This window comes from Lasiodiplodia theobromae (genome assembly GCF_012971845.1).
Source record: "Lasiodiplodia theobromae strain AM2As chromosome Unknown scaffold_2, whole genome shotgun sequence".
NCBI classification, from domain to species: domain Eukaryota; kingdom Fungi; phylum Ascomycota; class Dothideomycetes; order Botryosphaeriales; family Botryosphaeriaceae; genus Lasiodiplodia; species Lasiodiplodia theobromae.
The window spans coordinates 1,218,858-1,245,092 of record NW_023336495.1 but is presented as its reverse complement, the minus strand read 5'-3'; the positions used below and the strand labels follow the sequence as shown (position 1 = coordinate 1,245,092).

General features: G+C 57.6%; 9 protein-coding genes across 9 annotated transcripts; 3 read left to right on the top strand and 6 right to left on the bottom strand.

Annotated features, from left to right (window-relative positions):
* Positions 1 to 382: 382 nt before the first annotated feature.
* LTHEOB_900 (uncharacterized protein) lies at positions 383 to 976 on the bottom strand (the record flags this gene model as incomplete). The annotated part of the gene is made up of 4 exons (XM_035518540.1): positions 383 to 428; positions 481 to 564; positions 626 to 762; positions 899 to 976. 4 exons carry the CDS (start codon positions 974 to 976, stop codon positions 383 to 385), a joined length of 345 nt encoding a protein of 114 aa, XP_035369659.1.
* A 2,803-nt stretch (positions 977 to 3,779) lies between these two features.
* LTHEOB_899 (Zinc finger N-recognin protein) lies at positions 3,780 to 5,634 on the bottom strand (the record flags this gene model as incomplete). The annotated part of the gene is made up of 8 exons (XM_035518527.1): positions 3,780 to 3,787; positions 3,846 to 3,984; positions 4,048 to 4,079; positions 4,149 to 4,496; positions 4,557 to 5,114; positions 5,166 to 5,361; positions 5,431 to 5,485; positions 5,543 to 5,634. The coding sequence occupies 8 exons, from the start codon at positions 5,632 to 5,634 to the stop codon at positions 3,780 to 3,782; spliced, it is 1,428 nt and encodes a 475-aa protein (XP_035369658.1).
* Positions 5,635 to 6,143: 509 nt separating this feature from the next.
* Positions 6,144 to 8,836, top strand: LTHEOB_898 (DNA replication licensing factor; the record flags this gene model as incomplete). Its single annotated transcript, XM_035518516.1, has 4 exons — positions 6,144 to 6,249; positions 6,302 to 7,140; positions 7,219 to 8,511; positions 8,594 to 8,836. The coding sequence occupies 4 exons, from the start codon at positions 6,144 to 6,146 to the stop codon at positions 8,834 to 8,836; spliced, it is 2,481 nt and encodes an 826-aa protein (XP_035369657.1).
* A 1,761-nt stretch (positions 8,837 to 10,597) lies between these two features.
* On the bottom strand, positions 10,598 to 11,866 carry LTHEOB_897 (Ribosomal protein s17 protein; the record flags this gene model as incomplete). Its single annotated transcript, XM_035518505.1, has 3 exons — positions 10,598 to 10,864; positions 10,919 to 11,465; positions 11,514 to 11,866. The coding sequence occupies 3 exons, from the start codon at positions 11,864 to 11,866 to the stop codon at positions 10,598 to 10,600; spliced, it is 1,167 nt and encodes a 388-aa protein (XP_035369656.1).
* Positions 11,867 to 13,409: 1,543 nt separating this feature from the next.
* On the bottom strand, positions 13,410 to 14,342 carry LTHEOB_896 (Phenazine biosynthesis PhzC/PhzF protein; the record flags this gene model as incomplete). Its single annotated transcript, XM_035518494.1, has 1 exon — positions 13,410 to 14,342. The coding sequence occupies one exon, from the start codon at positions 14,340 to 14,342 to the stop codon at positions 13,410 to 13,412; it is 933 nt and encodes a 310-aa protein (XP_035369655.1).
* A 2,655-nt stretch (positions 14,343 to 16,997) lies between these two features.
* LTHEOB_895 (uncharacterized protein) lies at positions 16,998 to 18,484 on the top strand (the record flags this gene model as incomplete). Its single annotated transcript, XM_035518483.1, has 2 exons — positions 16,998 to 17,594; positions 17,648 to 18,484. The coding sequence occupies 2 exons, from the start codon at positions 16,998 to 17,000 to the stop codon at positions 18,482 to 18,484; spliced, it is 1,434 nt and encodes a 477-aa protein (XP_035369654.1).
* Positions 18,485 to 21,730: 3,246 nt separating this feature from the next.
* LTHEOB_894 (Flotillin domain-containing protein) lies at positions 21,731 to 23,307 on the bottom strand (the record flags this gene model as incomplete). The annotated part of the gene is made up of 2 exons (XM_035518472.1): positions 21,731 to 23,212; positions 23,269 to 23,307. The coding sequence occupies 2 exons, from the start codon at positions 23,305 to 23,307 to the stop codon at positions 21,731 to 21,733; spliced, it is 1,521 nt and encodes a 506-aa protein (XP_035369653.1).
* Positions 23,308 to 24,013: 706 nt separating this feature from the next.
* Positions 24,014 to 24,777, top strand: LTHEOB_893 (uncharacterized protein; the record flags this gene model as incomplete). Its single annotated transcript, XM_035518461.1, has 2 exons — positions 24,014 to 24,257; positions 24,305 to 24,777. The coding sequence occupies 2 exons, from the start codon at positions 24,014 to 24,016 to the stop codon at positions 24,775 to 24,777; spliced, it is 717 nt and encodes a 238-aa protein (XP_035369652.1).
* Positions 24,778 to 25,266: 489 nt separating this feature from the next.
* On the bottom strand, positions 25,267 to 25,887 carry LTHEOB_892 (RNA binding protein pym; the record flags this gene model as incomplete). Its single annotated transcript, XM_035518450.1, has 1 exon — positions 25,267 to 25,887. One exon carries the CDS (start codon positions 25,885 to 25,887, stop codon positions 25,267 to 25,269), a length of 621 nt encoding a protein of 206 aa, XP_035369651.1.
* Between the last annotated feature and the right edge of the window lie 348 nt (positions 25,888 to 26,235).

Here is a 26,235-nt window from a genome sequence, read left to right as displayed (position 1 = left end):
GCCCGCCGCTGCCCGCAGGGCTGCAGCATATAGAGCGGAGCGCGTTATAGCCCGCGGCCTCGCGCCCGCCCGTCCAGCGGCGCCGCGGCCCAGCCACGCTTCCGCATGTGGTGCGCGCTGCAGCGTGTCGAGTCACATGGGCGGCTTCAGTCGAAGAGAGCCCGTCACCTGCTGCAGTGGAGACGCATGAAACTGCTGCTACTCCTGGCATTTCCGAACATCGTAGCGCTAGACGCAGCAGACCCTCAGCGCGCTTGCGGCGAGACAGCCCTGACCTCACCCAGTTACCAAGAGCAGCCAGAGCCAGATGCCGCGCGGCTGTTTGCGCACGCTTGGGAGACCCCGTCGCCACCTGCCCAGTTCCCGCCTGCTACCCTGCAAATCATTTACGCGCCTTGACACCGCTCGAGCTCGCCCGCGATGACGACCTACGCCAGGTCAGCGGGCTGATTGATTACCCGCGCGGTGGGATCAACTCACTTGGGAGGGTCCGCTTCTTTCATCCAGCCGAGGCGGCTCTTGTACGCCGGAAACGATGTGTACGACCACGCCTTCACCAGCAGGCTGCGGGCGGGAGCCAAGTCAGCATGCATATTGCTCCACCATGACTCGGGGGGCTGCGCACCTCTGCGTCTTGTCGGCGTAGTCTTCGTCCTTGACCTCCTTGACGCCAACCTTCATGCCGTCCTTGGTGAAGACAATGTTCTTCTTCTCCATCTTCTTCTTGCCTCTGTCGGCCAGCTCATTTGTGTAGAGGTAGATCTGGGCGCGGCGACGTCATTAGCTGGTGCGATCAGGACTGGGGAGATAGCCTCGTGAGATTCGGGGCCCATGCGACCAGCGATCGTCGCGTTGCTAGCGGCCAATGAAGTGGCTGTCGCGCGGTGTTTCGACTTACTTGTAGTCCCACCCACGCCCCGACGCCGACCACGACGAGCAGGATGAGCAGTGGAAGTAGCTGAGTGAAGGAACCCATGCTGGTGGCCTAAACAAGCAAGCTGTGGAGCTCGGCAGAGCGATGATCGAGAGTTGGCAGCAGCGTGCAGTCTTGCGAACAGAAGGTTGTGTTGCGAGAGAGAGAGAGCGAGAGAGAAAACGGCACAAGCGACGTTCTCAGGGTCCAACCCAACCCGCTGACTTTGCGTAACCCCAGCGCCAGGCGCCAGGCCGGAACACGGCAGCTCAGCAGCTGATGGTGGAGGCGTGCGCTCGCCAGGGATACCTCTCACTCCCGCTGATCACCGCCCGCCGGCTTGGCACGCTCCCTCACCAGCTCTCCTCACCCGTACCTAGCGGCACGCCGGGAGCAACCCAAATCATCGTCGAGGCGTGGCTGGAGCAGACGCACTGCGCCACTCCTTCGTTGCTGCCGTGCACCACCATCGGCCAACCACGCAAGCCGTCTTTTCCGTGATGACGTCTGTGACAGCATCACGTCCTTTCAACAACAATCTTTCCGCGGCACGCAGTCCTCCCTTTCGGGCCGGTGAGTCACTGAATCTCCTTGAAGTTGAAGATCCTCGGGTGAATCAGGCCTCACGAGAACATCCCTTGGTAAATCCTCCGAACCCGTGAGATCCGAGTCCAGCACGCCCTTTCCGCTTGCCTGACTCGGTCAAGAAGATCTTCAACGAGACATGCTGGATCGCTCGTGACAAGGCTAGGGTGGAGATCTCTGCCTACACGCCACAGTCCTGGAGATCAGAAATACTCCTGAGGGCTCGGTTCGGGCCTTCGTCGTCGCATCCAGGGAGACAAACACTTAAAGGAGGCTGAACGTGATGCAGATCCATCCGCATGATTTTGTTATCAGGCACGGTGGCGGCGCACACGTGGGAGGCAGGGTCCGTTGACACACATGGCTAAGCGTACCATATTTGAAGTTCAGTCACCCATGCATCAGTAACACAGACTGCCTTCTTGGTCAATGTGAGTCAAGTAGGCTGCATCTTGCATACGGGGAAATCGTCAATAGTTTCGCTATCGGATCTATCTCCGGGAGACGCCGCCCAACTCTATTGAGTAAGCTGCAGTCACCTAGGGCAATCAAAATAGTCAGGTGAGCCCGTCCACCGCAACCGAAGGCTAGCTAGAATTTATTTTTCCGTCCACTGTAACAGACGCTTGTCTAGGCTCGTGTCATGGGCAGTTGAGGCAACTGTCGAGACACATGAATGTGGAATGAGTGGACGTTGGTCAAACGCCGTTCGTCGTGAAGAAACTTACGGGGGTGCTATTTTTGCTAGCCTTCGGCTCCAGTGTACCTTCATAAGGCGGACAATGCTCCCATTGACAAACGCATGTCTATTTCTTATCCTTGTACGATCTTCATGTGTTGATGGTCATTGCTTCAGCAATGGCTTTGCCTTATTTTTTAGTGAACAACCTAGTATCGATACCACGGAGAACTACAAACCGATGGGGTAACCCCATATCGAACTCATTCTCGCATCCTAAATCCAACTCTTGGACGGCGTAGGTCAAGGCTCTCGTGTCTAAAGTATTTATTTTTACCTTATTTGGTTCCCGGGAGATTAACTACTACCGTAATAATAAATCATGTTTAAATCTAAAAAGCGATGCCGGAATAATCCTTAATTGCTTTGCATTTTTCAATAAATAAGGTTGGATCTTATTTTTTGTTGAAAGTCTGCAGCGCTTTGCAAAGTAGAAATTTTGTGAGAGGGTTGGATGTGGTCTGGGCGAGTGGTATCAGAGTATCAGTTGGATTCGTTTTTGCCATCAAAGCAAACAAAAGGCCAAATGCGAAGCTCTGATGATGAGGCTGTCAAAAATAATTGGAGCCACGCTTGGAATTGTAAGTGTTGCGGAGGGTTCGATCAATAACCCGTAAATTCCTTGCCATCCCGTTCTGCACGGAAGTGAGCTTGACTTACATAGGTAGTAGAGGCTCTCGTCTGGACGCTCAATTGCCCACAACCAGAGCTTATGCGCTTCTGATGATGCGTTGTAGCTCCTAGAATATTTAGAAACCTGCCGTACTGGCTTCGCGGAAAGAAGCGGAGCGGTTGAACAGGCCTTGGTACCGTTAGTAAAATCCCCCGTCTGTTCGCAGCGGCTATCCATGCAGTCGGTGTAAATTAGAAATGAGCATGGCAGTAACTCGGGTTCTAGTCAGAAACTTTGGCATCCCCAGCGTCTCTAGCATCACTAGCATAGTTATCAGCCCGTGCGTACATTCTTTCTACGCGTAACAGCACGACGCCACAAATAATTAATGAATAGGCAAGTAATCGAACAAGCGAACCCGCTTATATATGGACGCGTTGAAATTCTGTGAGAAATATAAATTTCGACTTACTGCTTAAAAACGTTACTTTCCATCGAGAACTCTACCGAATATAAGATACTTCAACCAGATTGAAGTGAATGTCAAAGAAGGACGAAGAAGAATGTACGCATGAACCGATGAACGTGCTAAGTGTGCTAGAGCAATTACCGGCTGCAATTTGTTGGTTTAACCACCCGGGGTTTTGCTGACGTCAGTAGGACTTACAGCCGCTACCCCTATTAAACAATCTGCACTGCTTCAACTGTCTTGTGGCAAGAGGGAAGGTATTGAAATGTTCAGACTGTACCGTGAATTGTCGTCCAAGCCATGCATCGTCAATAAAGGGTATTATACAACTACGTTTGCAAGCAGTTTGAGAGTCATCTCGAACCCAAGCGGTCCAGAGACCTGACCCGATTCTAAGACTATCCGGAAATTTCAAAAAGACATTTGTGTCTGAGCAGCTTGACCAAGGTCACGCAATCCGTCAATAGCCTGCATGGAAATCAGTAAATCGCGCTCTGTGAGGGTCGAAAATTCAAGCGAGACTCACCGCTCTGCTCCTTTCTCGCTGCGCCACCGTTCTCTCCGCCACCATCACCATCCTCCTTACGCCCGTCGCCACCCTTCTCCGCCTCGCCTCGCGCAGCCATGATACCTTCAGCGTCACCTCTCAAGCGCTCAAAGTACGCCTTGATATCCTCAGCCCCGACAGGCCTTCCACTCTCTGCGAATGGCTTCAAAAAATCTTTGACCTTGTCTTTCAGATGGTTGTAAACCATGACGCCTTCGATAGCCCGTACTCGGTCCATGTTCGATAGTGCCGCCTCGCCACGATCGAGTAGAGAGCGACTACCTGCGCTGCCAGTGGCAGGAGCATCGGCTGCATCCGATTCAGATACGGGGGGCTCGTACATGTCTTCTTCCTCCAGGAGATAGGGGTGCTGTGTTAGGAGCGGGAAGCAAGACGGGCAGCGGCAAATCTGATCGCGGAAATCCTCCTTGAGGAAAAGGGTGAATCGACCGGTCGGCGCCGGCGGAAGGTTGGAGTAGTGGCAGATCGCCTTCGTCGATCTCGGATTGTCCGGCGTATCCGTCGTTGCGGATGGTGGTTCCTGAGAGTTGCGCTGCCGTTTAACGTCTTCATGTGACCATGCAGCATCACCATCTTTGCCCTCGATAGCCTTGCGCTTCCTCGAGCTTTCTGCAGGTAAAGCGTTGGGTGAAGAGGCAGGCTCGGCTTCCGTCTTGACATCTTGCGCACCGCATGTGGCGTCTCCGCTTTCCACGTGGTAGACGGGAGGGAAAAACCCGGGAGCGTCTGCATATCGCTTGATCCATGGAAACGCCTCTACGCATTTGTAGCAGATCAAGTGTTCAAAGGCGTCTTCGTCCGGGAATCCGGGAGGAAGGGGTGGGTCGTCCTCGGCTGCCTCTTCCTCGATTGGCACACCATCTCTGGCGTCGGTGTTGCCATTCGTTGTTTCGATCGCGGTGCCATTCGCGGCAACCGTCTCGCTGTCCGCTCTACCTGCGTCTTTGCTCCTGGAGCCGTCCTGGTCGGTGCGTGCTTCCGCTCCCTTGCCGGACTCCTTCTTGTACCAGTCTCGAGGAAGACCGATGAGACATTCGGGATGCCACCAGTCTTCTCCACACCCGCCATCCTCAACAGTGCCCAGTCCAAGGCACTGGTACATGGTACCCTTCTCCTGGTGCGCATCGTATTCTTGGCCGCATCCGCAGAAGAGGTTACGGTAATTGTGATCGTAATGGTTGCTGGGGGCGGGACTCTCGGCGCGGACGTCGCCCTTGACGCCGGTAGCTTCGTTGACTCGCAATGTGCATGGACAATCGGACTGGATGCGAGTGGTACCGCAGTCACACACGAAGTTGCGCTTGGCAAAAAGCTCTACGAGCTGGTGCTCACCGTGGCAAGAGACGTGGCAGGAATAGCAGACACCGGCGGGCGTGTACGGTTCGGAAGGGTCGTCAGGAGGGGGATTGCAGGTCAGGCAGGACCAAGCTTTCTGCCGCAACGGTCCGAGAGGACGCGAGCAAGTATCGAATTGCTGTGATGAATCAATATCCTAAACTTCCGGCCTGCGACCTCGACAACGCGCTTTGGTTCGGGAGCTTACATATGGGAGGACCTCGCGCGCATCAGCTTCGAGCTGGAGCTGACTGTTGATGAACCTACATCGCATCTACATCAGCAAGACAACCCTTAGATTATTATGCGCAAAGGCGCACAATGTGACGTACTCTTGCGCAGTCTGCGATGCGTCGGAATGCTGTGAGATGCTGTCGGAACGCGACGGCTTGCGAGGTGGATTTTCAGCCATGGCGAAGGTGGCGCGCGGCGACGGCTGTGAGGAGACGCGCGCGAAAACGCGGCAGGCAGAGGCTTGTTGTACCGCAAAAGATGGAGAAGAGATGAATGATGACGAGCTGCGGCTGCGCAGCGGCGGCAATGCGACGCGCATGTTGCTCCGTGCCACCCCTGTCCACTCACAGTTCCATTCCGGGGCTAGCCTCGACGCGCCTTTTTCGTTGGCCGACGCGTCTCGCGTCCTGCGCGCGCCCGCTCAGCTTCTCGCACCTCTACTTCACATAACCGCCCGCACCACCCACAAACCACCACACCACCCTCTCAAACTTCCCCCGTCCCCACCAATTTCAATTTTTGCCGTCGCGCAGCCACGCATCGCAATCGTTCTCCGTCACATACCCCATGAGGTAACGCTCCCGCTCCGCCAGAAGCGCTCGGGCCTCCCACGCGCCCGCCAAAGCGCCGTCGTCAAAGATTCCTCGAGCGCGCTGACACCGTAAAAGCTCACCACTGCGCCCCAACATGTCCTCCGCAAACCGCGGCACCCCGAGAGCGAACCGCCGTAAGCGGTCGCGCGAGCCTGACGACGACATTCCCTCATCTGCGGGACAGCTGCCACCCTCTAGCCGTAAGTGTGGCCTAGACGAAAGAGAAGTGACACCAACTCACCTCGACCGTAGCGCCTGCCTCCTCGCCACCCGTGCTCCCACGTGATGACATCGAGGACACCCTCGATGTGGATGAGGAAGACCTCATCGGCGACATTGACGACGCTGATGAGATGGCCGAGGACGAAGCCGGCATCGACCTGTTTGCCGACAACTTCGAGAGAGACTACAACGAGCGCGAGAATGACGTCTACGATCAGCGAGACATTGATGACGAGGGCGACTATGAAGCCATGGATATGGCCACCAGGAGACAACTCGAAGCCCGCCTCAATCGCCGTGACAGAGAACTGGCTCGTCAGCGCCAGATGCCCGCGGCATACCTACAGGACGACGATGACGACATTGGCGCCCTCGCTCGGCAGCCGCGCCGCCGCAGGCACCGTTACGACGAGGACCAGGATGACATGGACTTGGACGCCAACATCATGGACGAGGAGCTCTCGCTCGAAGCGCTACAAGATGTGAAGGCTTCCAGTTTGACCGATTGGGTTGCCCAGCCCGCGGTGCACAAGACAATCGCACGTGAATTCAAGTCTTTCCTGACCGAGTACACGGACGAGAACGGGACCTCGGTCTACGGCACCCGCATCCGCACTCTCGGTGAGGTCAACGCCGAGTCGCTAGAGGTCTCTTTCGACCACCTCGCAGAGTCGAAAGCCACACTCGCCTACTTCCTTGCCAACGCGCCGTCCGAGATGCTCAAAATCTTCGATCAAGTCGCGATGGACGTCACCCTGCTCCACTACCCTGATTACGAGCGTATCCACTCCGAGATCCACGTGCGCATCACGGACTTGCCTGTCCAATACACACTCCGCCAACTTCGCCAGAGCCACTTGAATTGCCTCGTCCGTGTCAGCGGAGTCGTCACCCGCCGTAGCGGCGTTTTCCCTCAGTTGAAATACGTCAAATTTGACTGCACAAAGTGTGGCGTCACCCTGGGACCGTTCCCTCAGGACTCTCACGTCGAGGTCAAAATCTCATTTTGTCAAAATTGCCAGTCAAAGGGCCCCTTCACGCTCAACGCGGAGAGGACCGTCTACCGGAATTACCAGAAGCTCACTCTCCAAGAATCACCCGGTACCGTTCCGGCAGGTAGACTGCCCCGTCACCGCGAGGTGATTCTGCTCTGGGATCTGATCGACTCCGCAAAGCCTGGAGAAGAAGTTGAGATTACGGGCGTCTACCGCAATAACTACGATGCCCAGCTCAATAACAAGAACGGTTTCCCCGTCTTCGCCACGATCCTCGAGGCCAACTACGTTGCCAAGTCGCACGACCAGCTTGCTGGCTTCCGCCTGACCGAAGAGGACGAACGCGAGATCAGGGCCCTTTCCAAAGACCCGAAGATTGTCGACAAGATTGTCAGCTCGATCGCACCCAGCATTTACGGCCACACGGACATCAAGACGGCAGTGGCCCTCTCGCTATTCGGAGGTGTCAGCAAGGTTGCCCAGGGCAAGCATGCCATCCGTGGCGACATCAACGTGCTTCTGCTCGGTGATCCTGGTACCGCCAAGTCGCAGGTCCTCAAGTACGTCGAGAAGACTGCTCACCGGGCAGTCTTTGCCACGGGACAGGGCGCCAGCGCCGTCGGTCTCACGGCCAGCGTCCGCCGCGACCCTATGACTAGCGAATGGACCCTCGAGGGTGGTGCCATGGTTCTTGCGGATAGGGGAACCTGTCTCATCGACGAGTTCGACAAGATGAACGACCAGGACAGGACCTCGATCCACGAAGCCATGGAGCAGCAGACGATCTCCATCTCTAAGGCGGGTATCGTCACCACTCTGCACGCCCGTTGTGCCATTATCGCGGCGGCGAACCCTATCGGAGGTCGCTATAACAGCACCATCCCCTTCTCGCAGAACGTCGAGCTGACGGAGCCTATTCTGTCGCGTTTCGACATCCTTTGTGTCGTTCGTGACACGGTGGACCCCAGTGAGGACGAGCGCTTGGCGAACTTCGTCGTCAATTCCCACGGCCGTGCCCACCCCGTCAACGCTGCCACCAACCCGAACTCCATGGAAGTCGACGGTGATGGTGACTCGGCAGAGGGGAAGGAGGGCGAGATTCCGCAGGATCTACTTCGCAAGTACATCCTGTATGCGCGCGAGAAGGTGTCTCCCAAGCTGTACCAAATAGACCAGGACAAGGTCGCCAGGCTGTTCGCTGATATGCGTCGTGAATCCCTTGCAACGGGCGCATATCCCATCACTGTAAGTGCAATTTCTCAAATTCTACCTTTGGACTTCGTCAGGTCGTACACGTTGAATGAATACTGAATACCGTTTGCGACAGGTCCGTCATCTCGAAGCTATCATGCGTATCAGCGAGGCGTTTGCGAAAATGCGCCTCTCGGAGTACTGCAACTCTGGCGACATCGACCGGGCCATTGCCGTGGCCGTCGATTCGTTTGTCGGTTCGCAGAAGGTGTCTTGCAAGAAGGCGCTCGCTAGGGCCTTTGCCAAGTACACGCTGGCTCGCCCTGGCGCGGTACGCAACCCTAGCTCGAGGAACTCTCAAGTCAGAGTTAGCGCTTAGGCTACGGCAGCTCACTGATGGAAGCCAATTGAACACGACGAAAGAGAAAACGGGGGCACCATGAGGAGGCCCGAGGCCGCATGATTGTGGAGCCCTGAAAATGCGGAGGGAAAGCAAGGATGAAGGAGCGTGTGGTTTGGCACGTGGCATGGCTGGACGAGAGCTGTGACCGTTGTGGCAACCGGTATGATACCCGCAGTGGGTGGTGATTGATAGGGGTAATGGCATCACACTGTCCACGTGCCAACAGTGTCGCATGGTATTCATACCAAGCGGAGGAAGAAAAGGGATGGGAGGGCTGGAGCCCGGCCCTACACGGGCGTTAAGGCGCCCGAAGAAAGCGTTGGCTTGATGATTTGTTATTTTGCAACTGCGACAAGAGATCGACAGGAATGCGGTACATCAAATGAGTTGGGGCTTATACATCTTTAGCAAGTGTATATTCATGCTGTCGGATTTATCATATCTCGGCGAATCGGTTTCACTTCCGAGTTTCTTTTGCCACTCGATTGGCTTTTTGAGTGAAAGATACGAGGAAATCGATGATGATGGGTGAAGGAAGCTGAAACTTGTCACATATGTAGCGGGGGAAGGTGGTGTTTGTGGGTCTACGGCGCTAGGCTTGGCCACCCAGGTTGGGTCCATTCCGGCTTACTGAGCAGCTTTTCTGGCAGTCCACTACAGTTGACAAGAACTTGCGTTCTCTCTTGCTTCTAGCGGCAATGGTTCTGAATGATGTGGGCATACCGATGTCCTTCGACTAACCATCTATTCTAGATGATACATGAACGAGGTCAGTATGTTGGGATAAGAACAGGGGTCTTAATCCCCGGCTCCTCTCGACTGGTTCACACCAACCTCCGGATAAACCTAAGGATCAGACACCACTAGTAAATCGCGCTCTCTAGATATTATTCGAGCTATAAACCGCACGCGACGCTCGCCTACTGCAATCTCTCGGCTCCGATCTGGGGTTCAGGTCAAAATCTCAGACAAACCCATGTCCATCAACGGTTTCAGCCCCAGAAGCTTGGCGCCTTATTTTATCGCAGCCTTGCCCGATATGTATATACACATGACGGTTCTGCTCCACTTCGTGCTCCACAATGCCTCTCACCGTTGGGGTCTCATATCATGCATCCATGCAACGCCGGATGGAGGAGAATCCGAGCTACGGCGTGGCTGAGCATGGATATTCGTTAAGCGAAGGACTCTATGGGAGGAGGAAAGACCGCTAGAACCCCACTTTTGATCATTTTCTTTCTTTAGAAGCTGTATTGCAAGGTTCTCAGCACTATCGAGCGCACTTGCTATTCGAGAAGGGTAGGCGTGGCTCACCTTCGTATTTTGTCGCTCTTCGTGAAGTGACCCATCGGCCTCTTCGCTGCCAACAGGGAAAGTGACGGCCAATGTAGAACAGAAAACGATTCATCGCTCAAGGGTGCGGACCTCGCTGCATTTTCTCTAAACCAGAAACCACCAGACCTTGGGGGGTTATGTGTGTATCATACAAACAAAAACAATCAATTCCTTCTCCTCAAAAAGAAAGTCGTGAAAATAAGCCCAACAGCTGCGAGTTAAATTGTCATAAACGTACCAAGAGAGTCGATGGGGGAATATCAGCGGTAACCGGCTCGCTGTGCCCAACATCTAAGTCTCTCAAGTCCCGCTCCAAACCTCCTCCGCGCATGGTGTACGTGCGGTAACGCTTTCCCGACTCCATCGGATCAAGCCAAACCTTTCTTCCATTACGCCGCCCATCTAAGCGATGAATGCACGCTCGGAGAACTTCTTGGTGCGGCGGCCGAATCCACCGAATCCGCCAAATCCGCCGCCAGAGACCCCCTTGCCAGACCCGAAGCCGCCGCCGCCAAAGCCACCGAAGCCACCGTTGTTGCCACCGTTGTTGCCACCGTTGTTGCCGCCGTTGTTGCCGCCGCCGTTGTTGTTGTTGTTGTTATTGTTGTTGCCACCGTTGTTGTTGTTGTTGCCGCCGTTGTTGTTATTGTTGTTGCCGCCGTTGTTGCCCTGTAATAACGTTAGTCATCCAGTGACGAACTCTTCGGTTTCACTTCTACTTACCTGGCCAACGGTGAACTTGGTGCAGTCATCCTGGGCGCCGCGCTGAGCGACGGGCATGAGGACGGGCTGGTGGTTGGACGCGGAGCTCATGGTGCAAACACGGTAGACACCAGCGGGCAGACCGCCGGTAACAGTAGCAGAGAGCAGACCTTGGCCGTTACCGTCGTCGTTGATACCCTTGAAGAAGGCAAACTGCGAGGCGTCGAGTGCCTGGGTCGGCGTCATGCTGCCGCCCATATCCTGGACGGTGACGTGGGTGTGGCCGATAACAATGCCGCTGCCGTCGAGATCCTGGGGGGCTGCGTAGTAGGTATTGTCCGGGTTCGTGAAAGAGCCGGCAGCAAGGTTAGCCGTCTGCACCTGAATGTCGAAGTCCTGGTTTTCCTCAATGTCCTCGTTCGGCTGGGGGGAGACGATTATGGAGGAAACCATCTGGTTCTGCGCGGGGATCTTGCCCATGACGATGCCGTTACAAGAGCCACTTTGGACCTGTTGGCCGTTGGTTAGAGTCTCGCCGGAACAGAAGTTGATGAAGTTGGCGTCATCCCTGTGGCTTTGTTAGATGCAGTCCTACGAAGATGAAAGGATATCTTACGTGGCGGAGTCGGCTTGACCCGCTTCGGCGTTGCCATCCTGGCCGGTGGACTGAGAGGCATCTTGAACGTTGTTCTGGTCCAGAGCAAGGGCGTTGTTGTTGCCTCCATTGTTGCCTCCGTTGTTGTTGTTGTTGTTGTTGTTGTTGTTATTATTGTTGTTGTTGTTCCCGCCGTTGTTGCCGCCGTTGTTGTTGTTGTTATTGTTGTTACCTCCGAATCCATTACCACCGAAACCACCACCAAAGCCGCCACCGCCGAAACCACCGCCGCCGAAACCGCCCTGGGCGTGGACGAGGCGGACGTTTGTGAAGCCTAGGAAGGCAATGATGAGGGCGAGCTCGGAGAAACGCATGGCTGCTCGTATGGAGGCGTAGCGAGTAGGAGTTGAATAGAAATTAGAAAAAGAGCGTACTCCGGCTAGCGGGAAAGACGCAAAATGGTGAAGTGAATAGTGCAGACACGCTCAACGTAGTCTGAGGATAAAGCGAAGAAAAGGAGCGGATGCCTCCAATGAGCAACTCTTTAAAGTCAGAATTGCGGAGTGGATGGGACGATGGGTAGGAACCGAGGGACTGATCAAGCGGACGCGGTCCTTAAGAGCCCTTGGCAGCCTGAGATGGCGGCCCTGCCTGAGGGCGTCTTCATGCATCGCAGAATGCCGGCGCAGAGGCGTCGATGTGGCATGAAACCGGTCATGAGGGCGAAGCTGTCTCACGGGGCACGGCAGAGGGCCGGCAGCGGCTCAGCGAGCCTCTGGCGGCTGGCGGCGCAGAATTGGAATTTCCGCTGGCGGCAAGGCATTGACGGAGACGGATACTGTGTGAGATGCGATGGTGGTGGAGGCCGATCTGAGACCATTAAGGTTTGGGCGTCCTTAGTCAGCCCTCTCCGCTCCTCACGCCCCGCCCAACGGCAGCGGCTGCAAAAGCTTGATCGTCCCGCACGCGTCTGAAGCTGGATGGACCTTTAATTATCCTCCTCGATGATGACGGGCAGCGTGCAGCAGGGCCGGCGACCTTCCTGGCCTGGCGACGCATGAGGCGCTCGCCCTGGTGCGCCCGCGTCGGTGTCGGATGGCTTGGTGGAAGTCTTGACAGTGCTTAGCGGGCTCGTCTTGCCGAGCGGGTTGGCACTTGGCGGCGTATGAGGCTGCCGGTCGAGAAGGCGGCGCTGACTTAAGCGAGCCTCGAGTCGTGCTCCGCTCGCCATGGCGGAAAGCTGAGGCCTGCTCCGCGCTGCCGGCTTTTTGCTCGTGCCTGGTGCCTGGTGCCTGACTAGCCTGAACCGCGCCGCCGTCGAGACCCCTACCATTTCATCAGCGCCAACCCGTTGCACTTCCATTTTGCCTGCGCCGGCAAGCTGCCATCCGATGGCGATCCTGTGTCGGAGCAGCTCAGCCTGCGCATCCTCGGGCGTGCCGAGCTGTCCCGGGTACAAGCCGCCGTGCCGCAAGGTCGCCTGCCTTCGTTTTTGGTGCCGCTGACCGGCCGCCCACTGTACCTCCACCGGGCGGGGGGTTGGGCGCTCTTTTTCCTTCGGCGTGCTCGGAGTAGTGTGGGACTCGCCGTGCAAATAATAATTCGCCGCTCCACAGCGAAAAAATCAATATCGACAGGGCCGGCACCCACGGCTTTGGAGACACCGGTGCTCGGTAAGTGCGCCCCTGACCAGCAGTGATGTGCGGGGGAGAGGCAAATATCACGCAACGCACTGACGCTGCTGCTCCCAAGCGCAGAAGCTTCCGCCAGCATTGGGCGCCTCGCAATTGAGCCCGCGAGGAGCGTGGGGGATAAGGCACGTGTGATTGAGATTGCGGCACGGCTTTCACTCATCACCTCGCTATGCCCTCTTTCTCCGTCATCGCCCTCGCCAAAGCCCGCCAATGGTGCGCTCCGTCACGTCGCAAGCCTGCCTTCCATGACCTCGACCGCTGCGCCGCTGAGCTGCACTGATTCAATCTCGCCTTCCGTCTTGGCCAGCCCGACTTGCACGCCTATCTCGCTCTTCCGGCCCATCTCTACCCCCTGCGTGACGGCGTAGCGGTGCGTCTGCCCGGCCACGCCTTCCGCGAGCGACAGGAAGCAGGCCAGCGCGCTAGCAGCGGAGCCAGTCGCCGGGTCCTCCAGCCCTCCTTCGATCATCCTTGTTCGAAGGTTCCTGGTACCGTCTGCCGAGTCTGGCAATCGAAAGTAGAAGTACAGCGCTACGAACGACTGGTCCCAGCCTTCGTCCAGCGCCACGTCGACCGTGAACGTGCCCGTGGCCGCCGCGCCGAGTGTCGCCAGGCTGTCGACCTCGACGAGCGCGAATGTCATTCCCCTGACAATCGACACCACGGGCATCTGCTCCGGCACCCTTGGCATCGTCGGCGAGGAGAGGATCGCCATCGAGGGCTGCATCTCGAGCAAAAGAGACCGCGATAATCTCTGGCCGTGGATGCGCACGTCGTGAGGGATCTCCGCCGAGGCGAGTGCCTCAGCCGTGGAGTACTTGAGCCGGATTTCACCGGCCTTGGTGAGGAATTTGCCTTCGATAATTCCCGCGGCGTCGGCCTGACCAGGCAGCTGGGAGAGGACGAGGCACGCCGTCCCAATGGTAGGGTGCCCCGCAAAGGGTATCTCCGCCGTCGTGATGAAGATGTCAATCTTCCATGTGTTCTCGCCGCCCCGGCGCTCGTGGAGAAAGACGGTCTCGGAAAAATTGAATTCTCGGGCGACGAGCTGCTTCTGCCCCTGCGTCAGTGCGACGGTGGCGGGGACCTTGACCACAGCGAGCGGGTTGCCGGCGAATCGGTGGCGGGTGAAGACGTCGAGGGTGCAGTACTCCATGGTGGCCGTGCTACGGGACGCATTACTACTGCGGGTGCTTTTCATTCGACGGCCGGCCTCGGATTGCTAATACGCAGCCCTTCTGGACGAGCACCCCCAACTCCATCCGGAAAGCGCACTGACCTTGTCACCCGAGATGTGTTCAACCGCGGCGTCGGTAGCTGCGGAATGCTGCAGGATCGCTGGGTACACGCAAGCTTGTGAGTCGGTCTTCAGCGGGTGATGCAATTTTCGTAGTGGGGTACGCAGAGTGACTCAAACGGCGAGCCGCATATCCTAGCCCGCTATCGGCGGGAACGGCCTGAGCTTGGCATTCTTTTCAATCAGCTGGGGGAGCTGATGGCGCTCAGAACACCGGGGAGTCTTGTCAGGTCGTCCGAGGCCTTCAGCTTGTGTCTCGTGCTCGCAATGCTGGAGGCGATGTCAGGTGCCAAGCGTGCAATCCCCTGAACGGCATTCCCGTCGTGGCGTCACCGTTTTAAGCTTACCGTTACACAGGGCGTCCATCAGTTGCGAGGCTGTGTCTTGACAGGCGGTCGTTTCGGTGGCCGCTGATTCGCGCGGGGCGCCAAAAGAAAACGGCAAGGGCTCGCTGTGTCATTCCGCCGACGAGCTACATACATACGGCATCGATATCGAGCGCTCGTCCTACCCTGCGTGCGGTGCCAGACACGATAGGGCGTCGACGCCCATGGTGGTGCCCGGAGTAATGCGCATAGACGGTGCAGACGTGCAGCTAGCGCAGGTCGGACAAGCTCCGAACATGCCTGTTCGGGAAGGCGACTGGAGGGAACGAAGGCACGTTCCTTGCCATTGGCAGCCCTGGACGCACTGTGCAGTTCCCCCTCCTGGATGGAGTGGTGCGGGAATGCTGGATACCAATGATCGGGTTGAGCTGGCCAGGTGTATCCGGACTGCCGGAAAGTGGTCGCCAGACTTGGGCCGGCGCGGTGGACGTCGGGCAAAAATAGTGAACCGGCGCATGCCCGTCGCACCAAGGCCCATATATCGATCCGCGACGCTGGGCTCGCGGTCTCGTGGTCTGGAGAGGTGCAGGTGGTTCCCCTGAGCCAGGCGTTGGAGCGAGCGGATCAACGGCCATGGTGAAACGTGAAACTTTCCTCCAGGCGCGAGTCGTGAGGGCGACCATCACGGATCAAACGCGGTATTTTAGCCTGCCAGCCTTGCTGCTGGCTGTGAGCCCAGCGACGACTCGCGGCGCAGAGGGCCAGGCGCGGCCCTTTCATTCCGCGGCTGGGGGTGCGATACGAGTGAGGCTCTCTGGTAGCCTCTCTGATGAGTGCGGCGCAGGTACACGTAATGAACTGCGAGGCCCGTGAAAGCAAATAATAGAATCTGTGCAGCGTGGCCTACCCGCCGCACGCCGACCCGATCGACTCTAGCGCTCGTCGCTCTGGGCCGCCGCAGGGGCGCTGACTGGTGTAAGGTTTGCCTGACTCGGCCGTGATTGGCCTCACGCGTGCAATAAACACAGGTCGGCATAAAATCATCGCATGTGGAGACGTGACGGCGGACGGACAACGGCGCAGCCAGCGCGCGCACGGAGCTTCGCCGCCGTAGCAGCAGCCGTCGGGAAGTCGCTCGTACTCGAACCACAAGGCGCTTGCGACGCGGGCACAGCAGGGCGGGCGCGGCGCGCGTCGCTTTAAGCTCCGGCGAAAATGCGCGTCGTCGGCAGTGTGGTGCAGCACCGCCGCGGGCGCCACGCTGCATGGCACCGCTCGTGACGCTGCGGGCGCGGTGGCCCGGTGGCCCTCGCAGCCACGCTGCGCGCGACTCGAGCGCTCTGCGGCCGAGTCGAGCACCGCACCGGAGCGCAGCACGCCGCACCGTTGGCCTGGGATCGTGGGCCCGATGTGTGCGCCGGGGTTTTACTGGTTTCTGAAGCCTCCGGGCAGGGGTCGGGCGCGGCGGGCTGGCTGCAGCAGGCCGAGCACGGATGTGCTAGCCATGCTCCCCGACAGACGAGCAGGCGAGTTAGCCCCGGTTCCTCTCAGTCGGAATTGCTGATCCCTTGATCCTTGGGCAAAAACGGGGCAGGCGTTGGCGGCGGCGCGGCATGCCTGCAACCTGCAGGTGCAAAAGCGGGCGCGCGCAGGGTGCAGCGTCGCGGCATCGAGGCTCTCGACTCTTAACGGCCGTGGCACAGTCTCTCCTCGTCGTGCTCAAAAAGTCGCCTGCGCCCCCGACGCTGTCGCCTTCCTTCGCTTTTGCCTCCGCATTGATGCGACTCTCGCCATCAGCCCGCCGCTCATTACCACGCCGCCCCGCGCCGCCTTCGCCAACACCTCTCGCCTCCACGACCAGCATCATCCCGCCCGCTGCAGGTAAATACTCTCCCTCCCAGCCCCACCACGGTGCAGAACCCGCCCTCTGCCGCGCGCATTGACGTGCCACGAAGCCCCCGCGACCGCACCACGTGCGGCTATATCACTGCCCTGCTCCGGCCCTGCTCCCTGCGGCCGCTAGCCCACGACACAGACCTTTGCTGACCATGGCTGCGCTTCCAGCTCCCTGAGCGAGCTCGAACCTTCGCTTGTTTACCCACGTCACTACCCACGTCAAAAGCCCTCTCTTGCCGCGGATGTTCTGAACCTCTCTCACCCGCAACCCCACCCCCCCAAAAGGAACAACATGGCTTCCCAAAGAAACTCTTCCAAATCCCCCGTCGGCGCCGTCATGGCAGGCCAGGCCCACGGCCGCAGCGCCTCCGAACTCTCCATGGCCTCGGAACGCAAGCACGAGGACAACCTGATGGCCCAGCTCTACTCGCAAACCGAAGGAAAGGATCTCCCGCTCCGCACCATGTACATCCTCAACTGCGCCTCGCGAGGACAACACCCGCTCCCCTCCAACGCCAAGGGCCTCGAGAGCGTCCCTGAATTCACCAGCATCCTGCAAACCGAAATGTCGCAGCTGCCTCTGCAGAGGACCTCTCTGCCCTATGTTTTCGTCCGCAAGTTCGTCAAGGAGACCTTCTGCCACGAGGAACTCGGCCGTGTCAACTTCCCGCAAGCACTCACCGCCCTCGACTACCTCAAGGACATTGAGATGCGCAGGCAAAAGATGGTCCAGGACATGTGGCAGAGGGTGGACATCGAGACTTGGGAGTCGATTGAAGAGAAGGTATCCCGGGACGAGGCGATCATCAGGCTGTTCAACATTCTCAACCGTAAGGAGAAGTACCTGGGCGAGCTGTACGCCTGGCTGTACGTGCATCTTCGCCAGTGGGTATGTATAACACCGTCCGTCATCGAGCAACGCAGATAACCTGACCGCCTTAGATCCTCGTTCACGAGATCAAGAACCAGCCATTTGACAAGCACAACTGCATGGCTATGCTCAACACTCTCTGGCCCCCTATCCCCTCTTCCGTTCCCGACGGCATCTCCAACGAGATCGTGCAGTCTCAGCGGAAGGACTTCTTCAAGACCATCAACTCGATTCCCGGCAGGGGCATGGCGGACATCGACCGCCTCATCGTGGAGCAGGCAAAGGAGGGTCAGGCCAACGGCTGGCCCTGCACGGCGCACATGATGAACAAGTACATGCAAAAGGCGGATGAAGTTATCGAGCTCGCGGAGAGCATCCAGACCAGGGTCGACCTTGACACCTACGCACCTCCTCGGACCCCGCTGCCCGAGCTCCCTTCGTCCCCTTCGGTGGAGCACTTGCCTCCGCGCAAGGGACGCAAGCAGGTCGACTCGGGTGTCAGCTTCGGCTCTGCGACGACCAAGCGGCCGTCCACCAGCGGCAGCGACAGCTCGAACGGCAGCTTCTACAAGCAGCAGCTCAGCTCTTTCGAGTTTTCGGAAACCAGGACGCCCACCCGGGTCAGGATCAACAGGGTCTTGCACCGTTTGTCCCGCAAGAAGACGCACGGAGATCTCTCCACCCATGAGAAGGAGAAGGCCGAGAAGCCTGAAAGCGAGAAGTCCAAGACTCTCCGCAAGATGAGGTCTCTGGGCGCCATTGCGCACGAGTTCAAGTACCGGAACATGAGCGGCGCCACTTTGACCGACTCCCGGCAAACCAGCATCTCGGAGCCCTTCAACGCCGAAGAGATGAAGCGTCAGCGCATGGCCTACGAGGAGGCCAACCAGATCGGCCAGGCTATCTGAAGACGACCCGGGAACTCGTCCCAACTCAGGCCGGCCTAGCCTGCTTCTCATGAATTTCACGAACCGATACGACTTTCTTCTCCGGCGGTTGCCGCGCTCACACCCTCCTTCACACAAGCCGCACTCGACATCACCTTCCTTGCCATTTCCTTTTTGTTTTGTCATTTCGATACCTGGCGCATACGGATCCGGACGGTGGGCTGAAAAGCATCTCTTTTCCCGCAGGAAGCGGATTACAGAGCCTCACGAGGCCCTCTTTTCTTTTTTTGTTGTTTCAACGGCTGCCGGCGCGTGGTATATAAAAGGGAAGCCCTCGCGGGGCGCAAAATTTCCTTTTTCTTTTTCGTCTCATCACCATGGGCGGTCTACGGAGTTCTATCTGGTCTATTCTGGTTTGAGGTTTTCGGGCATACTGCACAGCTGGACGCTTGTTTTGCTTCTTTGTCGATATTGAAATTATTGGGATTGGTTTGAACAGGGATCGGAGCAGTTTCAGGGGCGGGGACTACGGATTGGGCGGACGAGCAGGAGTCAAACGGTCGGAACGGGAGGAAGAGGCGTGTACAGCTGATCATGCAGATGGTCTAAAGGGCATGATGATGGACAGCTTCAGGTTTGCCTGCATGGGAATATTCTGGCAAGGAACGTCGCCAAATCCACGAATAGTAGTGTATGTTGCACAGCAAAGAAAGAAAAAGCAAATCTTTCAGGCAAAAAGTCATTGGCAACGTCGTGCGAACCGAATGTCTACAACTCCACAGTGATGCAGCAACCTCGACGACACTCCGCGCGATTGCCTGCCCGCCCCACTCGCCGCCCACCTTTGATGGGCGATCCACGACCGGAAGGGCCTGTCCCAAATTTCGCGCAAGTTCGCTGTTGACGCCGGCCCGGGTCTTCGAGAATCCAGGCCCCATGACAGAACGGCGCGTCGATGCGAGATGTGCTCCCGAATCCTTCTGCCTGGGGACCCGCACCCCCCTGTCGCCAATACTGCCCGAGCTCACGCACCTCCTTTTAAACACCCGCTGGGCTGACGCCCGATTGCATCACACACGCAACGGGGCGCAGCCAGATTCACGATACGCGCCGCAAGGGCCCCGTTCACGCTCGTTTGATTAGTTAGCACCCCTGCAACAACGACTCCCTGACAGCAAAAGCAAGGCTCAGGCTCCACAAGCCGTCAAGCCGCGATCTGCCCGCCCTAACGTCCGCAACGCACGCGGCTCCTCCGTGATGAGTCGTTCTCGACTCCTCATCACACCTCGCTTGCACATCTTCCTCCTTCTGGCCTCTGCTTACTCTGCCTCGCCCTCCCTCGTCGCGAGCAATCTTGTTTCATACGGCGGCGCATGGCCACTGCTGCACCCACTGTCCGCAACGAGCTCGGTGCGAGCCTGTTTCACGTCCTGCTTACGGTCGCTGGTTTGGCACCGCCGCAACGGCGAATTTCGACCAAGGGACACTCGTCTAATGCCGACGCAGCGTCAAAGCCTCCCGACGATTACCCACGGGTGCTTCATAGCGTGCTCCTCAGCCCTCGCTCGTTTGATGATTCAAATGATCGCCCTGACGTCTCGCAGGGAACACCACACGGCGCCGGCCTGTCGGGCAGACGGCCTGACGGGCAATGCTCGAGAGAAAGCTTTCCTGGACCACTCCCGATGTCGGTCGTTCCATCCATCACGCTGATCGGGCAGGTATCGTGACCCGAAAAAAAAGAAAGTCCCAATACACAGAGCACAATATTGCATTAGCCGACCGGCTGTTGATCCAAGATCTACGACAACGTGGGTTTGCGTCAGGCTTGTCTTGCTTTTGCGCCATTAGAAGATTCCGGATTTGCAGATTGGCTCGTTGGTAAACCGTATTGTGATCTGCGCACGCCGGCAGTCGAGCCTGCCAGCGACCTTCGTTTCCCTCCTGCACCTTCTATGGCCACTCTCGTACCACTGAGAGGGGGTGGCTACGCCGCATGGGATCGGAGACTGAGGATGCCAGGCTCGAAACTGCAAAATCATGCAAAATGAGCGTGTATTGACATGGAGCCCGGCCACGTCCATTTTACGAGATAGCCGACGGGCTCCGGAAGGGCACTGGGCAATACCGATGGACCTATCGAAAAGATAGAGGCTTGGCGGGCGAACTTGGCGTGAAATAGGCTTCAACGGATTGACATTACCGCTCGCCTCAAGTCGGCTATCTTGACTCGCCTTTTTCTCTCCAGTCCCCCACGCCATCTCATTTAGCAACTGTATGTGCGCTGCCAGCACGTACGACGCATCGACCGCTCACATACGCACGGTGTGTACCTATCTACAGCCCGTCGGCACCTGCGCCGTCGAGCCGCAGAAATTAACGCTCGGTCTCGTACTTGGCTCCGGCCTCCAGATACATGTAGACCCTCGACGACTTTTGGTTTTGGGCCCGGATGGTTGCCTTACCCAACGGTTCGGGAAAGCCAATGCAATTCTAAATCTAGGCACGGCAGTTTCGCCCCAAACGCAAGGTTGTTGGATATGCTTAATAACTATCGCCTTGTCTCAGAATGGAGATGGTCTTTTCCTAATCCGGACTCGCGAGAACAGCTTCAGTGAACGTCAGATGAACCTTCAAAAATGCATTTAGCATGAACTTCAACGAATCTCAGACAAGACACGTGGCAACAGAACCAAAGTCTTGCAAAGAAGCGTTTAAATAAGAAACCAAACCCAACTCTTATTGTCTCAACCACCATTCGCTGAGACGCAATCCAGGTACAGGCCAAGCTTCTTGTCAATATTTCTTGTTTTTGTCTTTATTAATATCTAGAAGCTTGTACTAATATAAGCAAACTCTGGATTTATTGTCGTTGAAGTTTTGTAGAGGGTGAAACGTTTTGTATTTTGGAGAGGGGTTCGATGCATAAGTCGAGTTTGGGTTTCACCTTACAAGACAAATGCCCGTTTCCATTACATGTGCAATAGTAGCAGTTGATAGTAGTTATAGTCATTTCTTTGTTTGTCTAAACGTTAAATTATCACTTCGCACGTTACTATTAAGACTCGTTTACTAGTAAAAGACGCACATTCAGTCAAGTTCGTCCATACATTTACAATAGTACGTGACAAATCGCGAGAACATGTGAAAGAAACTAGGTTATCAACTCGAAAACCAAACACCTGCTGGGTATGATACTGAGGGGGAATCGAGCAACGGAAATAAAGCAAAAACTAATTGCATGGCGCAACGTATGAGTGGGGCGCTTCAACGACCGTTGGTCACCTGCTTTTGCTTCACCAACGCATCCTGCTGCTGCTGCTGCTGTTGCTGCTGCTGTTGCTGGGGTTGTGCCTGTTGCTGCTGGTCGCCCATGGATGCCAACCAGCTGGGTGGCGAAATGCCCGTCTGGTCGTTGATGGTGCTGAGCAGCGGGGGTAGGCTCTGGAACAGATTCCTGATGGGCGCCGTGGGGTCGGCGGCCGCGTCGCCCTGGGCGCCGGTGTTCCAGACGTTGATCTTGGGCTGTAGCCCGTTGATAGCGCGGGCATTCTCGCGCGCCAGAGCCTCATAAGTCCCCCTTTGGAGCATCAAATATTGCAGCAAGTTTTGTGGACCGCCCAGCGCGTTGGCGAGCTCGCCGTACGCCGAGGCCATCTCCTTCAGACCGTCGGCCTCACGCTTGCGTGCGAAGAAGCTCGCCTCGGCCTCCTTGGTCCGCGCGTAGTAGTTGGCGTCGGCCTCCCGCTGGCGCTGCAGGTTCGCGGCTTCGGCCTCCTTGGTGATCTTGTAGTAGTGGGCCTCGGCGTCGGCGCGCTGCTGGTACTGCGCACCGTCGGCGGCCTTCTCCTGCGAGTACAGCTCGGCGTCAGCGCGCTGCTGGGCCGACTCGCGCTCGATCTTGGCCTTGGTGACGGTGGTCGCGCGCAGGCGCTCCAGCTCCATCTCGGCGCGCTTCCGCTCGAGGTCACGCTGTAGCTCCGTGTCGCGGCTCTCTGCGGCGCGGGTGGCGTCGATACGGGCCAAATTAAGGCTCTGCTCGATCTCAATCTCCTTTGCCGTCAACTTGGCGTCGGCCGAGGCCTTTTCGCCCTTGCGCTCCGTCTCCAGCACCGCCGTTGCGGCGTGGATCTTGGCAATCTCCTGCTTCGTCTTGCCCTGCTTCTCCGCCTCGCCGACTTCACCGCGCATGCGCGCGTCGGCCACGTCGACCTTGGCCTGGTTGAGGGCGCCCTCGTGCGCCTTGCGGCTCAGGTAGGCGAAGTACTCGCTGCCGGGCGTGTCTTGCAGCTCCTTGACGTTTGCATTGTAGATTCTGAGGCCGAACTGGTCCAGCTCGCTCTGCACGTTTTCAATGACCTTCTGCTTGAAGACCTTGCGCGCCGAGAACAGCTCCTCCATGGTCATGGTCGACACGATGGAGCGCGTCTCGCCCTCGATGACGCCCTTGACGATGTTTTGCACGTGGCTGCGGCCGGCCTCGACGCTGCGCACGCCGCCCTTGGTCTCGGCCACGCTGTCCGACTCGCCGCTGAGGAGCACGGCGTACTTGGTCATCGATTCAATCGTGTCCTCGGGGCCGATGGTGAAGACGGCCGGGAGCGAGAACTTGAGCTTCTCGATCGTCATGGCCGTCAAGCTCATGGAGAAGTCGAACGGCGTGACCGAGATGGTGATATACTTCTGAAAGGGGTAGACGAAGGCCTTCTTCGCGATCTTAACCCCATTGATACCGACGCCGGTGACGACCTGGAAGCAGTCTGTTAGCGAGCAGGCCCGAGGCGTGGAGCTCGGCAGCCACTTACGAGGTACGAATTGGGATCGGCCACATGATACCAAGGCATTTTGATGATGGTTCTGGCGTGTAGTTGAAGAGAAGACTGTTGCCGGCAGAAACGTTGCACCAAAGGTGGGGATCGCACAGATTTATATGCACGGTTCCCACTCTATAGTGGTTCCGCGTGGGGTCCAACGAACCACCCACCCGTTCTCGGCTCTTAGCATTTCTCGTACGGAGCGATGATTCTTTGTTCTCTCAAGCATCACCTTGCGCTTCATTCGCCCATGGGCAGCTAACGTCATTCGGAAAGAACGGCTAGCCGCTTCTAGCGTAGTGGCCGCCGTACAGCCACATCCTTCGCTCGCTCCCACGGCCCGGAGGGTCACCTGCGAAAGCCCAAGGCAGACATGCATGCGCCTTTGATACGCGATCGGGGTCTCTCGAGACCCGGGATGCCGTGATCCCGCCCTTGGCAGCGGGAAGTCCGCCTCACAGCCTGCTGGGCTGACCCAAACATAGCCCTTCCTCAACCAAGCCCGTCCGTCCTAGCCGACCAACGCGAGCATTAGTCTTTCAACCTAAGCTGCGCCCTGCTTGCTGCTGCCTTCGGTCCACCAACAACACTTCGCCCCAGGCTGCCTTGAACGCCGCCTTCCTCACCGGCCAGCCGTGCTGCATATGCTGCAGGTCAGCGTCAATTGTTTTCGACGAATCAAACCTGTGGGGCCGCCACGTTGCGCGACTTATTCCCCCACCCCTCACCAACCGCCATGTCGCACGAGAAGGGTGAAATCCCGCTGCCCAGCTACGAGGAGTCGCTCTCAGGGCGCCCGCCCGCGAGCGGCCAGCAGATCATCGACCAGTTGACCAATGTGCGAGCCCGGCACGTCCGGGAAATCATCGACGGCGTCGTCTATCCCAGAGTCGAGGAACAGGCGATATACGGCATAGCAAACACAACCATCGCATTGATCCCTTCCGATGCTGTGGCCGAGAAGCCAATCTCAGAATTCGGTAAGTGAAAGCGCTCGAGGCGCTCAGCAGACATCTGACATCAGTAGATTTCGGCGATGCAAAAGGCGACGGAAATCTGGAACTTGTTGGCTTTCCCTCAGACGATATTGTCCAACAGGTGCGGCTCAAGGGGCCGCTGAACAAGACACAATTCTGGCGCCAGCCAGGAGTCGTCGAAGAATTCCGAAGGACTTTGCAGGGCAAGCTTGCAACAGCTCCATTTGCCCCGGTTCCGCAGCACAATGGACCGACTTCTCCCGGTCCGGCATCCATCCCCGAAGCGCCCACGGTGTCCAAAGGGAGGGGCTTTTTGAGGAAGCGACAAGAATCTTCGGCGAGGACACCCTCCAGCCAAGATGTCGAACGCGCAGCCGAGGCGGCGGCGGCGGAGCATCCTGCAAGTGGGCTTCACGCCAGAGTGGCACTCGAGGAAATCTGCTTCCGGACCGTGTCAGACTTTGGACTGTACGAGACAATTAGCCGGCCAGCAGTGGTTGTACGAATTGTTGCTGGGCTTTGAAGTGAGCAGGGCGAGATTGGGCACGAGTATACGTTTTTTTTCTTCTTCCCGATGCACTTTGATTATACTGTACGATCGGTATTTCTTCTAGAGTAGGGCCTATCGAGTTCCGGTGGTTTCTTTACCGTAGATGACAGAGATCTGCCAAAAGCAGACTGTGCATTGCACGATCGGCCTTTTGCAGCAGCGCATGTAGGGCAGATGTTGATGTATACCAAGAGGACCACATCGATTGCGCTTGCTCAACAGACATGCTCATTCCAATCCAAACCTACGTCTACCAACAGACGAGAGACTCCAGGTCACCAAGGCCTGATATCGTGGTCTTCATGTCTTCATCGATGCTCGTAGCTCAGTCATTCGCGTTGCTCATCCGGTAAACGGCCCTGGGATGCGTGGTCGGCTGATGTTCGCGAGGAGTTGAATCATCAGACGTGCCGTCCAGAGGCCTAGAGGATTTCGAGGAAGGGGCATGGTGTACGTAGGCCTTCATGTCTTTTCGCTCTCCTGCTGCTTCTTCTCGCCGTTGGAATCGAAACCGAGATTGTCGAGTTGACGGACGAGCTCATTTATCCTGATGACTTTCTCGAATTGCTCGGGGAGCAGCGCGTCGCCCTTGTCCTTCTTGTCCTTCAGTTCGCGGGCTTGACGCAGCTTCTTGGCGAGCTTCTTGGCCTCCTTCTCTCTTTCAGCTTCGGGATCCTTTTGCTGCTCTGCAGGAGCGGCAGCAGTAGGAGCGGCGGAAGAGGCCTCTTCGGTGGCATTCGATTCTTGCTTGTCTCCATCGGCATCTTCCGCAGCATCGGCGGCGGCCGCGGCCTTCTTGCGAGCCTCCCGTCTCTTCGCATTCTTGTTGGCGGCGGCACTCTGCGTCGCCGGCTTCGAGTCGGCAGGATCAGCGCCTGGAACGCCGCCTTTGCCCCTATCCCTTCGTGCTTGGGCTGTCTTGCTCCTGTAGACGTCGATGTCCTCAGGAGGTCGGTAGCCGGGGCGAATGCGGATCTCCTTGCGGACCGAGCCGTCGGCGCGGGTGGAAGAGGGGATGTGGCGCTCGCCGCTGGCAGAGGTGACGGCGCCGGAACGGGAGACTTTGGACGCGTCGGAAGACATTGCGAAGCTGGGGTGAAGTGAGATCGCGGGAGCGGCGGCAGCGGGGTGAGTGCGTGAACTGCGGCTCGATTCGAGGAGGCGATGTGCTCGAGGCGGCACGGTCGTCGACGCCCGAGCAATTGCTGCCTTAGCGAGCTGGCGGTGCGCGCGGACGGGTGGTGCAGCGGGTTTGACGTGAAGTTGCGCGGGAAAGCCCAGAGCCTCGTTGTGCCGGAGGGACGGCGGCGGCAACCAATGGGACCGCGCTTTGAGCCGATTCGCTTCTCCGGCGGCCTCCAGCGTTGACCTGCGATTCCACCTCAGCGCAACCACCACAGCCCTTCCGCACGCCCTTCCCCGAACCCGCGC